The 14,774-nt window shown below is 31.1% G+C and overlaps 1 protein-coding gene across 1 annotated transcript in view; it reads right to left on the reverse strand.

The window, feature by feature from the left end:
* Positions 1–14,774, reverse strand: part of LOC113400576 (sialin) — a 52,387-nt gene that overhangs the window by 30,701 nt on the left and 6,912 nt on the right. The window contains exons 3-4 of the mRNA XM_026640212.2: positions 4,260–4,423; positions 2,634–2,767 (exon numbers count right to left, since the gene is read on the reverse strand). Coding sequence (XP_026495997.1) covers positions 2,634–2,767; positions 4,260–4,423 — 298 coding nt within the window. The remainder of the gene's footprint in view (positions 1–2,633; positions 2,768–4,259; positions 4,424–14,774) is intronic.

The following is a 14,774-nucleotide window of genomic DNA, read 5'->3' on the forward strand; positions in this document are numbered from 1 at the left end:
GACCGTGAAAGAGCAACAGACGAACAGTTACTTTCGCATTTATAATATTAGTTTAAATGACATACTAATACGAACAATATATTTATTGACCTTGAAATTTTGTCACAATCAGATAAAAATGTAAAGGAATATAGAACACATAAAGTAACAATTAAAATCACGTACATAAAAGATAATGTGCTTTAATATCATCCGACACGACTTATTCATTCGTGTTAGTCATAAAACCTGTCCCCTGATTGCGACAGCTGACGCTATGCAAGTACGATAAAATAACTGACACAGACATCCTGTGAAGCTTCGATATCTATGTATATATATAAACGAGACCTTGTCGTGGATTTATTTAACTTCACCTGTTTGAGTATGGGTCAAATCTTACTACTGAGTTTATGCTAGTGTATGTATCCGATTGAATTGAATTTTTGGATGCATTTCAGGCCCGCTGACGATATAATCTGGTCAGTTATACAAATTATTATTTTATTGTGATTTAAGAAATTGTTTAATTTTGAAAAAGGCTGCTTTTATGTGTATTTTGTTCGTTCAGTTTAATTGTGTTAGTTAAATATTGTTGTTAATATATCGATAATACATATGACAATTGTAAGTCTGTGGTCATTTTTTTTTTTTTACCTAAATATTGCCGTTATTTTTTTTATTTCATATTTTAGTACAAAAAAGAATTCAAATTTCGAATTATTATAAATATAGTATAGAAATCAAAACTATGAATTAGAATAATTTGTATAAAGAAATACAAATGACATTTGACAATCGTAATTTTTATTTACATAATGTCCATAAATAGAATACAATCTGGCCACTAGTTAGCAACAGCTATTATTATACAATAGTCGCAAATGCCCAAGGACAAAAAGTACATACATCACTCCTAGTTGACCCAATCGACCCATCTATTATGATTCTAGAAAGTTCGACGCGGAATCATCAATTAATTCATCGCATGCTTATGGGTGGGTTCTCGCTAATAACATACTCAGGTTTAATTAAAACCATCTGGAATGCTTATATGCAATTACTAATATGCTTACTGTTAGCAAACGCCACACCCTGCCTTCCCACGTGTTTGATATCTACATGATATATTATTAGTTGTTCGAGTGGTCATTTAATCGAGCTTTAGATGACGAGGATCCGATCCTCGTTTGAGTCGTGGATCTGATAGGAAATATTACTTTGATGTTTTTTTAATAAATTTCAATAGCAACTCCGAATTGGGAAGTTAAAATTCTGTATAATCAACGCACAGCCGAATTTCTACTCCAAGTTTAAAATAATTAAATTTCGAACATAGATTATTTTATAAAATAAGTTAAAAGGGTAGGTATTTGTTTAAATTTAGCTGCACGAAGTTGATATCGGCTATCTTTAAATAAATTTTTATCCCAAATTCTTAGACTATATCGTGAAATAGTGTTCTGTATAAAATGAAAATAAAGCACGACCGGCTAAGAAATTGTATTAAATCTATTTATAGTATCTATATAAAGCTGAAGAGTTTGTAAGATTGTTTGAACGCGCTGGTCTCAGGATCTAGCATTATTTAAGATTAAAAAGTTTTAATTCCATTTTCAAATGATGTATAACTTAAAATGTAAAAGGATGGAGGATTATTTTTAGAACCCAATGTTTTATCTTAACAATATTAATTTAAAAATTAACCTTCAATTCTTGGTTGGCAAAAAACTTATTGCCAATCATAATCGATTTATTTTTAAGGTAAATTAACATCCTTTTCAATAAGAAACCTTCGGTCAGCGCCCCGTAATGATTCATACGAACTTAATTCTTCGAAAAGGACATACCGGATAACGCTGTCATAATTCAATTCATACAATTTCAATGCATAATGATCTTTATTTCTAAGAAAATAAGAGCTTTAGTTACAATTGCAGACATAGAAATACTATTGTTCCTTACAAAAAGGAGTTTTACAGTTGGTATAATTGTGTAAGTTATTCATATTTTCACTTGAGTTTTTTTTTTCATTTAAATTTTAAGTCTAAAACAACGACGCGTCGCAGTGGAATGATCAAGCGATCCCGTAATGCCCCTCGTAGATACTGAGTGGGTACCGCTCGTTTCTTAATGGCTATTTACTAATGAACCAATTCCACAATTTTTTTTACAGGTATTACCGTTTACAAACAAACAATTTTCCCTCTTTATAGTATGAGTATTGATATATCTATTTATCTAATCATGCGTTATCAATCCCTCCCTCGCAATAGCCAATCAGATACGAATATAGAGAGATCAGTCTTAAAACCAACAGCTATACATGCTGTCCAAAGCGACTACTGAATATATATTAACTGCTTCCATTGGACCAATCTCTGATAGGAAACCTAGTATACTTATTTTTAGAATATCTACTAATATACTTACTAATATTATAAATGCCGAATTACCTCTGTCTTAATTTGATGAATTTGTTTATAAAGCAAGCTTGAACTCAAAGCAAAGACATAGATACTATTTTTTATGCATAACGCTTGACGACTAAACCCCTAAATCGCAAGTGAAGCTGCGGGCGACAACTAGTTATGTATATTCCTTCTTGTCCATCATTTTGCACATTGGATTACCTAGTAGATATAATAGCTCACCGTGCTCCTATGACCTCCGCTAGTCTACCGCCTGGAACTTCTGTGAGCACGTATCCCCAAAAGAAGCAGCCCAGAAGGAGATTCTTCTGTTTCGTGTCCCAGTGGTAGCGAGTCTGTTCTATGTGCTCTGGGTGCTGATAAAGAAAAAAAATATACATACTATGTTAGATTAAGTTCTGAAAACTTTTAATTACACCTCGATATTTATAATGCAAAGATATTCCATTTTCCATCAGGTGAGCCTCCTGCTAGTTTGCCACCTATGACATAAAAAAAAAAAAAAAAGAAAAAAAAATTGTCAAATAAATAATTGCTGTTCCAAATGAGTTAAATTTAAATTTATTATAATTTTATTTTATTTCGTTGTTTATATTTGAAGTTTTATTTATCTTACATGGTCTACATTTTATTCCAAGTAAATAACTTGAAATATGTTTATTTCCAGTTTATTATCTTATTCATTAAGTACATCGACTTAAAATTAATTGGTTTGCGAAATTGTGAACGATGTACGACAAGCATTTGACAAGGCCGTTACAAAAAATACTTTAAAGATAACGCGAATTAATTTGTCAAGCAGTTAACTAATTTTTAAATTACTTAATACATATAAACAAAAAAATTAGTTAATATTCTTTAACTAAACTAAACAGATTACAAATCTTTATTTTACGGTTTAGTTAGTGGACATTTCTAATACTTGACAAGTTTGGTCATGATTTAGTTATATGCACAATTTTGATACTCCACATTGATTGAAATATTTAATACGTGTAAACCTTACGAAAAATTAAGTCCCTTAAAAGATAGTTTATTAAAAACTGAATACTGTAATAATGTAAACTGAATCGAAGTCGTTATTAAATTCTTCGAATTTTACAACATTGACGTGCGATGTTCTTGATACCGTTAATTTCATCAAAACAAGGCCAATAAAGAATTTGACATTCAAACTTTACAAGCTACAACATTTTTGAGGAAAATAAATGAAAGGTTAAGATCGCATAGGTTTGACCTTTATAGTACCAAATTAAGTAGCATATGCAATTGTTGATCCATCAAGTGTTTTGAGGACCATTTAAATTTTAATTCATGTAACCGTGATAAGTTTATTTAATCCTGATAATTAATTCCGCTTTGCTTTTAAAGATGATCACTTTATTAAATCCTTGATAAAAAATTAAGATGTGGTTTTAATGATAACGTCTGACTCACAATTTCAATTATACCTAATAAATGTTTTTATTTATACAAAGATCATTAAAATATTAACGAGACAATGTACATTCATATCATATCACATCATATCATTCTTCAAAAAAGAGTTCGTAATATGACACAATCATAAGCGTCTTCAAATATTATAAAATGTGGGCAAAGAGACGATTTGCCAAAAGAAGTACTGATAATTATAATTACTTCCTTACTAACATAATTTCGCCAATATCAAAGACTTGGCAGATACACTTAGTCGGCCGGAGAGACGTCTCGTGTGACTCTCGTGGAAGTGTTACTGTCCACTTCCAAATCACTGAGTGACTGAGAATGTATTAATATTTCAACTCAATATTTTTAATAAACCCGACCTAGAATTTGAAACCAGTATTTTGGAATATAAAGTCTTACCTGTGTGACATTGAAAGAATGTGTAAGGTTGGCAATGGTGTGGTTGTCTTTGGTGTCGAAGATCATCTCGACGATGGCGATAGTCAAGTTCACTCGGAGAGCGTAATTGAGCATGAACCCGAGGAGTACCATGATGTTCAGCACTTGGACGCATGTTAGACAACCTGCAAAAAAAATTACTAATTCAAACTCTAATTACTCCAAGTATTAACTTCACTTTTAATTTTTTTGCCATAGTTTAATATTGTCGTATTATAATCTTATTTCTATGAATTATTTTAATTCATTGCATAAATTCAAAAATGATCACGACGCAGTTCAGTAGTACTAAGGTTATCAATAGTCAAAACTTCTATAAACATATTTTTAGTTTTTAGATCTATTTCCGTATAATATGATTATTTACACCAAACAGTTCACTGTAGTCAAAACATTTCAAAGTAATATTATCTTTAAACAATTTTACTCGTCTACCGAAATTATCTAAGGCTAGTAACAGCCTATACGTCATATAAATATATTTTTCCGTAAGCGTTATCTATCTATTGTCTAACAACGGCGAGAGTGATGTAATAAGTAACTAAACTTCTGTACAAACAAATCAAGTTAAGATTGACGTACTCTGACGTTAAAAATTTAAAGACGGCGAAGATTACTACGTAAATTATAATAATTATCATAACACAATAATAACTATCAAATTGGTAACGTGTAGGTATGTATAATGTTGTTATCTCTGACGTCAATTTTATGTGGTCAGACTACAAACAGCGACAGACCATAATATTAGTTACACAAATATGAACTGCCCATGCGTTTACCTGTTGCAGTTTTTGTACCAAAACGATGTACCTTACGATCACTTAAGTGTCTATAGCCTGAAATATTTCTAACGTACCAATTTTGAGGTTACATAAGCAGTTATCTATTCTGTATCGCAAGCTAGTAGATTTCGTGAATTGAGACCGCATTTTGGCACACGAAAGGCCTATAACCTCAGGCCTAACACAAAATAGCTGGTGGCAGTTAGACGCTAAAAACGAAAATCGGTCTTATTGGCGTGCCCTGGAAGGAACAGTTGCACCAGTTGAACCGAGCTGATTAAGATGGAACCAAATACCATTATACTCGATTTAAAATCAAGGAAAAATAATTTCGCACGCGAAATGTCAACAGGAAGAGTTTTAACTGCAAAGTCCTTCTGTTTTGTAAACTTATGGATTGACGCATCGATGTCTGTTTATCAGCTGTGACTATTACGACGTATAATAATGAAAAAGTCGCAATTTTGTCAAACAAGATTATTACATGACGATTCTAAGTGATTTTGTGAGCCTACTTGAATAAAGAAGATTTAATTTTGACTAACTACTTCGGTTTACGTTATTTATCGAGATATTTATTTAGGGAAGACTATGTAGTCTTAAATACGTACTTATAATACTTACATAGATCGGACTCGTCAAAATTCTCGATAAGTATAGTTACATATAATATGATTTCTGTGCGTACGATCTATGGCGAGAACTTAAGTTTATCTAGTAGTTATATAAGGTGCCGTCGTTTTGTTTAGAATGAAATTAGAATTTTATTGGTTAATATTTAATAGCAATAATTTTTGTTCAAGTAGTTAATTTTTTTAAGAACACCCAAACGATTTCGAATTTCATATTTAGAATGTAATTTTTTTACGAAATAACATTTATTTTAGCATTTCGAAATACGTAAAAGTCAAAAATCAGCTGTTTGCTGCGCTAATCATAATATCGATAAAATTATAATTAATAAGACGAGGTCGTTGTATCTAAAACCATATGTGGTCATATGTAAATATGACATTAACATATTTGTATGTACGCTTGCATAACAAACTGGTCACAACGATTTAACTAGCTCTGTTAAGACCACCTCTATTTTTTATTAGAATTTTAAGTGCTTAATCCACCACACTGTTCCATTGCAAGTTGGTAGATACACATATGGCACATTTTAAGTACTTGGTCAAGTACGACACTTATAAACACAAATTATAATCTAGTCAGATCTGGTAATCATTTATTAAAGATACACGTATTATTGTGACCATTGGTTGATAGCATAACTCAACTCCCAACTTTAAATAACGCCAAAACAATAACAGATTTATTACATAAGTAGGTAATTGAAAAAGTTCACATAATTTATATTGATGTTAAACTAAATTGAAATACAATTTCAATTTTTTTTGCTGACCATACTGACTACCTACTGTTATAAATAACTCATTATTTAACGCAACGCGTTATAAACAGTTTACAGCTTGTATAAAATAGTCATTCATATATTATTCGATAAAAATACTATACTTATATTATTAATGCAAAAGTAGCTGTATGTCTGCCTTACTTATGCCTTTTTGTTTATTTTATGAAAGTACACACTTTGCGTGTGTACTTTCATAAAATAAACAAAAAGGTATAAGTAAGGCAATGTAAAGATGTAGTAAATCTCATTAGGAGTATGCACAAAGCCAAAAAAATATGATTGAATAATTTATAAATGAGTACCTTTTATACAATAGATATATAATAACAATAAAAAAAATATAACAAAATAATACTTTGATTAAATCGTTTAATGCAGTCTATTATTAGCCATTATTCAAATCAACATTAACGGATGCTGTAAATCTGCACGCCAAGGTCGAACAACATCGTAGAACAACGTCATTGTGCGGACAAGTCGCGAAAAAAATTGGCTCCCTCTCAAAAACAAGATCGTAAGCAAAGGAAATAAGTAGGGAGGTATTAGATCTTACTATACTACACATCACTAGAGCTGTGTCAACGAAGTATCAACATCGTTCAATATCAATAATATTATTTGATATCGTCACATTTTTACTGGTTAAGTATTTCTTTAGTTGAACTGATTGATATTACTGCTATAAGTAATATAAATCGCTCATCATATCACTAATGCAACCAGCAACTTGGAAACTGAGATGGTACGCCACTTGTGGCTGTATTTAGAGTTATTTATATTGTATAAGAGAATTGCTGTAGAGGTAGAATGCCCTAACACCAAATATATCTTCCATTCTAGTATTTATAGTTTTATCTGGTTTCGTTTTGTTACTACACTTATTGGCATTTAATGAAATTTATTTTTAAATTAACTTAAAGAGATAAATATTTCATTGAAATTTACTTTAAATATGTTGATTCGTATCGTACATTAACCGCAAATGCAAAAGGAAGTGAGATAACAGTACTGTCCCTATATACGACGACAGGGTGGCGTGATTGATTTAAACCAATGTGAGAATATACAATACCTTGATCTGTAGAGCATTCTGTGAGAATAAACTCGAAACTCACCACAGATGAAATATCGAAAAGTGATATGATACGTTAACTATAATAATTAGTCTACCCTTAGTAAATAAATATGTCTGTATTTACTTATCCACACGAAAAAATAATGGTAGATTTTAACGAAACAAAAAAATTCAGAGAATGTAATGAAAACGAAAGTAAAATACGTTATTTATACCGCGTACACGAATACCGTTACACACGTAACTGCAGATACACATACATACATATATTTAAAGCAGCTGTCTTCTGAGCGCGACGGTACTCGCGAATTAATCACAGATACCCGTACGATAAATTACTTTGACAGCACAACGTATTGCTATCTCTTCTATTCCAGGTGACCAAAAAAGGATAGATAATCCGATTCTGTCAAATGCATGTCGTAATCAGTAGTAAGCACCATTAGGTCGAAGTATAGAAACTGACGACTATAATGGTAGTGATGGGGGTGAGAAGGATAACATCAAAAAAAGCTGCACAAAGGAAGTTTTCGTAAATATTATACTCTTAAAATTTCTCTGTATGAAGGAAAACAGCACTTTTATTTGGTATGTCTGATGGTACGTACCCCGATGGCCTTATAGAAAGCCCTACTACCGGCAGATAAATTTTTGCAGACTGCCAAATGCGAATACAAATGCCAAAATATTAAACTAATACTTTAATATTGTGGCATTTTAAAAAATAATCTTTGCCTTAAGAAAAACACATTTCGATCAATTACTTCAAGAATTTATCGTATCAAAATTGATTAATCAATTTATTGATATTAATATCATTACATAATGTGCCTTAAAATAGCATGGATTTCTTAGCGCCAAATACAGTTCATGTTAAAGTCTTACAATTACAAAATAACGGACGCAATATCTCTTAAAATGCATACACAACGAACTGTTTAAAGATTACGCGTGCATTGCGAATTGTTTTGGATGTGTGCGTGCCAGCTGTAGGGTGGGTCATGGATAGGGTTGTCGTTTGCTTAAATTGCTAATCCCTTGAACTTTGTATAATTTATTTAGTTACAAAGTATATAGCATTTTCATTGACGTGCCAAAGAAACTCAGCTAATTTGATAAATAATACGACTATGATTAATGGTAGGCGCCATTTTGTATAACCTGTCAAAGTTGTGTTTACGTTTTTTATTGATATTTTTTAAGCAATAAATGTATTTGATTCTTACAAATGACATAATAGCCTATGTATTTATACGAATGTGCGAAACATTCGTCTGTGTGTATAAGCACTTAGCGACTATAGATAAATATCACGGGTCCATTTGAGTGGGTATTAGCTGTGGGGTTAGGGTTGCTATGCTATCGGAATTCAGTAAATGCTATTTATGAATATTCATATATTTGAAGTTTTTTTTTTATTGTCACACATTTATGTAGCTGGCTCAGTATAGCCGAATCAAACCTCAGTACTGTTAGATATTAACTAATGTAGTTTAAATAAACCGCGGTTAAATCCTATACTCCATACGAAGTCCCAAGTCTCTTGAATATTAACGCAAAGATAAAACCTTAGTAGTATTATTTTAAACGTTTTGAGGCAAGTCTGTGTAACTTATAATTATGTTCGTCATTATAATGATACTACTTAGTGATTACAGCTATACATCATGGATGCAGGGTTCATTAGTTTGCGCACCAGCTGTTGAGTATAGGGTTGCCATACACTCAAATTTCTCGTAACTTAATAATATAATACAGGTTTTTATAGTTACAGGAAGTAAATTAATATTCATAAAAATATATTTTGATTGGGTTTTCATCTTTTTCTCTTTCGTCTTTCTTTTTTGTTACATAAGTAGGTGGACGAGCAAATGGGATGCCTGATGGTATGGGGTCACCACCAACCATAGACAATAGCACTGTCAAAATATTAACCATTTCTTACATGACCAATGCGCCACCTTGGGAACTAAGATGTGTCCCTTGTGCCTGTAGTTATATTTCGCGCTCCAAATAAAAGCAACTTCATTAATAAATAATAATATTTTTTCCCTATTAGCATTGATATAATATCTATCATATATTTATCCGATAGTAGTTTTAATTTAATTACTAATAAAATAATCTTATAAGAAATACAAGCAAATAATTTTTTTTAAACTCCAGCAAAAATGTCATAAGTAAAGATTTAAAATAAAAAATATTTATAATTTTTGCAATTATAAAGTTGGCACTCCTGGCTAACAACTTTGTAATGAACAATGCGAAGGAATTCTTAGCAATATTACATAACTGTAAACAAACGTAACGCAAAGTTACAAGTTACGACATAGTTCAGGCTTTAGATGCCAAATCTTAAGATGTTTCTAAGCGACAAAAACGAAAACGAAGTTACAGAAGTTATTTTAATTCTACTTATACTATAAAGGCGAAAAGTTGTGACTAGATTTGAATGAAATTTGAAATAAAGATTGTTTAAAACCTAAATTTATTTCTTGAACTTTGAACTTTTTCTATTGACAAGATATTCAGTATCTTATATGGTGACCCAGGAATATCGCTGACTAATAGTTTATTTCCAATGAAACGTTTATCATACTTATTAGTTTCCGCATCCATAGCATTCACTTTTCTCGTACCGTGTTTATGCGATGGCCATCATTAATCACAATAACACGACTACATATAAAAGAACATATGTACTTCACTTCCGGATGTAATTCTAAGATAAATATCTATCACTACATCACGATATACAACCTGATACAACCTTATGTCCAATGTTACGACCTTGTACTTGGCCGTTAATAGACTATTTATACTTTTTTATGTTGCAGTCTTTTGAAAATATGATTTATTAAGTCACATTTATTCCTTTAATAACTTCTTCAATATTTTTTAAGGGCGTCTGGTAAAACGTCGCGCGGCTGTCAGTTTCGGACTCCCGACGCTCACCTTGTACACGAGCATAAACGATTTAAAGGAACAAGCAGTTCCGTGCACACACCGGGCGTCTAAAACCCGTCCTTATACTATTTTTTACTTACAGACAAGCGAGCGAGCACCCGCGCGAGTTTCAGACGCCCTAGACCGAATTTTATGAGTCATTAATATCCGTAAATATATGGAGCTTATTTAATCAGCAGCAGCTGCTGTTGGTGTGTACAGAACGGGTAGAGGAAAAAATCATCCAAAGCAAGCAATTTTCATTAAATTCAGACTTATCGAATGTACAACCTAACTAAAATTCACCGTATATTTTACTGAAATCTGAATTATAATTGGCCCTTCCATGACGCAAGTGTCGACCAATGAGCTTTGAGTATTTAGGCAGATTAGTAAATCTAGCATTGTTTCTAGATCGGGCAAAACAAAGCTTCTTTACTTTTTAAATAAGTAGGTATGGTAAAATACAAGACAAGTGCCATATGGTTCCCTACAGTTCTAGTCATATGATAGGTAAAATATTAATAGACATTCTATCAGATAATACTCATTACAAACGGCTGTTAACCTTTACCACGGTAAATATAATTCCGGAAGTTGAATCAGGTGCCGTTGGCGACTACGTTTTAATTCCCTGACGTTTAGATAAATTGAAAATTGTACCGTTAAAAAAAAGGTACCTTAATGAGTTGGTAACAAGTAAACCCATATGTGTATCTTAGATAGCAGTGTTATATCTCGCGATTAAATTCTAAATGTTTGCTAATTGCTAACCCTGTTTATAATACATACATACGATTACATATTTCGACTTTATTTGAGGACATACTTAAATAAAAAAAAAAATAGAGTACAACTCTTCATTATATGTATAGATAACAATTGTATACTAATATTGCTTAAATTTAATGGAATGAGTTTTAATTTATATGGCGGTCGTCTGACAGTGAAAAGTGAAAACTTTTTATCACAGAACACATTGATTACTTATTAATTATTAAATGTTATAAATAGTACTTACTTATAGTAAATACTTGTATCAATTGCTAGGATCGTAATTTTATGTATGTATGTGTGTATGTGTGATCGAAATTTTATATATGTATGCAACTATGCAGACAAGTAGAACGGGGTTGTGATAATAATTAACTCCATGATTATTTTTATTTTTTTTAATATACCTACATTTTTATCGAAGCACAATTAAGATATATTCAGCCAAGTATTATTACATTACAAGTAGTATTACTAAATAACAAAGTTTATTAAAGATTCAATTAAATTCTTGCAACATTAAGTGTTGCCACATTTAAGACAAATTTAATTATATATCAACAGTAATAGATAAGAGAAACTCGTTCGTATTTATCAATAAACTAAGGTCGTGAAATGAAATCGTTAATGCGTATCCTGAACGATTTAATACGGAACCACACCTAACACAAACTAGTCTATTCCAATCGAAGTATTCCATTCGATTTGCTCACACTAACACTACTAACAGTTCTTAGTTAATATGTATTATAATACAATAGTTTTCCAATTAACTATTTAAGTCCACTGTTATTTTATTTCCAAAGTACAATTTTTTCAATTAATATCAGAGACTATTGAAGCTCTCGAGCAGTCATAGGATAAGTTACCACGAATTAGAGTACAGTTTTAAACAGTGGTCCACGGAACGCTTTGAAACAGGGGGTTTTCCTTAAGATGAGAAATATAATCAATTTACCATTTACTAAATATAAAAAGTTTATTAAGACTAAATTAATAAATAAATCTTATTATTCATTAAAAGAATACTTTAAAAAAAATACGCTTCGATTTAGGCTCGGGTTCCAACACAGGACACTAATTATTGTAAAAAACAGCATTGTAAATCTGTTTATATGAAAAGTGCAACTATGCGAGTTTCTTGCCGTTTTTTTCTCGTTGGAGGCTGCTTTCCGAAACGGTGGTAGTATTTAAATATCGACGATTCAAAAACGCTTCATTGTGAAGTTTACTTGAATAAAATTGATTTGATTTGATTTGATTATTATTAAAGTTTTCAGACTGTTTGTTCCTGTCGGACAATTTTTAACACCATCAATAATAATAGTAGTCCTATTTGAAAATCCCGTAATTTAGGAAATAATAAAACCTCTAAGTCGTGACATCATAATATATGAACTATATATGTATATTATACTATTTTACTATATCTAAGTTAATCTTAATCTACGTCTATCGATAAAATTAACTGGGTTTTTCATAAAACCACAATTAAATAATTATCAATGCAATAATTTTTCACAAAAATCAAGGTTTTCCTTCAATTATAATTCATGTATAGAAGATTTAATCATTTATTGTTTTTTTCCTTATTTCCTACTAGGGTTAAATAATATATGAATAGATTTATGTAATGCAAGTCATTCCATGTTAATTGAATGTATTGATTTTGACGTACCTACAACTCATTACGTCAACATAACATAAACATATAAATATAACATAAACAAATAGGGCTTTAATAAACTGACTAATACAATATTAATTCAATAGAACAAAATTAAAAATAGTAAATAAATTAACATACTTAATATGATCTTGTAAAATGGGGATTCTATGGGGACTACTCGATATATTTTGATGCCATTTACATATCATATAGGACAAGTAATAATAATCAAATAAATAACCACATAATACAATAACAAACACTTAAAACCACAGTCTATTCAAATTGAAGTAGGAATAAAGATAAACAAACCGTAGATTTACGTATTTCATGCGATTCGCTAATAGCTCAGCTATATTGTACACTACTAACAGTTCTTTATTAATATATCCTTATTTATAATACAACGATTTTTCACTTCACTATTTAAATTAAATCTACTTCGTCGATATCAAAAACGATATTTTTTCACAAATCATAACGAATGTCATAGCTTTCGACCAATGATATTGCGTCAATTCGATGTCAAATTATGTTTACTTAGCTTTTGTCCTCATGGTTCACCCAAGAGGACAAAAGCTAAATAGACTATGAATATATTTTGACAATTTAAAACTCAACTTTCAACTCAACTCCATAAAAAAAAAACCCATGTGTTAAATTTAAATCAACGAAACATATTTCGATAATATATTCAAACACGTGACCTAAATAGTAATCCGCAAGCGACCCGCTATCTAATCGGTCAATATCAAGTGTAAACGGTCGTTTGACAAGAATATTTATGACATGGGCGAATGACAGCTGGCTAACCTGATCTTATCATATAATTATTGACACCGATCGCATCCAGACAGCTTCACTTTCACTTTTTTTTTTTTTTAAGTTTATCATAGAAAACAAGACGAACAAACTATACCATAGATATCGGTACTAAGAATTGAATTGTATACTTTGATGTTTGAATTGTAGCTATAATTACACTGGCTCACTCTTTATATGGATAAATCGAAATAAAGTATTGATATTTACCAATATTCTATCCAGGTTTACTTGAAGTCACCTCTTAGTAAGATGTAGTAGTTCTTAAATTATTCGAAGTTCTGCTAGTTATTTTTTTATCAACAATCGTTAGGCGGACTTTTAAATTGCCTACCTGGTGTTATGGTAACACTGCCCATAGTATGGCACTGTAAGAAATGTTAACCATTCTTTATTACACTGGCTCACTCTTCAAATTAGAGCAATACAAAGTAATGATGTTTAAAGGCACAAAGAAGGGCTTGCGCAAAGTCATATCACCAAGAAACTAGCAAATAATTATGAATTAAATTGGACACGAATGTTACATATCAATGATTTTCCCAATTGATAATCCCACTGAAAACATTTCACACGGTTGTGCAATTTACTATTTCATTAACATGCACTTTTCCCGTGCGCACGTAATGCGCTGAGCACACTTAACGGTTCTAGCTGTTGACATGCTTAACAGCTTTCCGTACGTGTCGAACATTAGTTGGAAGCGTTTGTACAAACTTCCTAACTGCACCCGAGTTCGGTTTAATCTCAAATACATAAGCTAGATAAGAATCGAAAAACTACGAAAATGCTTTCCAAATATATTTTACATAAACCTTTATTAAAAATGTTTCGTACACACTTTAACAAATCGAACTTGTTTGAATTATTTGACATTTCAAAGGTGCGAAATAACACAGTTTGGTATAAAAGTCAACTAGTATAGTATTGATTTAACACATTTTTCAGAACTGACGAATATTAAAATGAAATGAATGTTAAAGGG

Source organism: Vanessa tameamea, chromosome 17 (assembly GCF_037043105.1).
Source record: "Vanessa tameamea isolate UH-Manoa-2023 chromosome 17, ilVanTame1 primary haplotype, whole genome shotgun sequence".
Lineage (NCBI taxonomy): Eukaryota > Metazoa > Arthropoda > Insecta > Lepidoptera > Nymphalidae > Vanessa > Vanessa tameamea.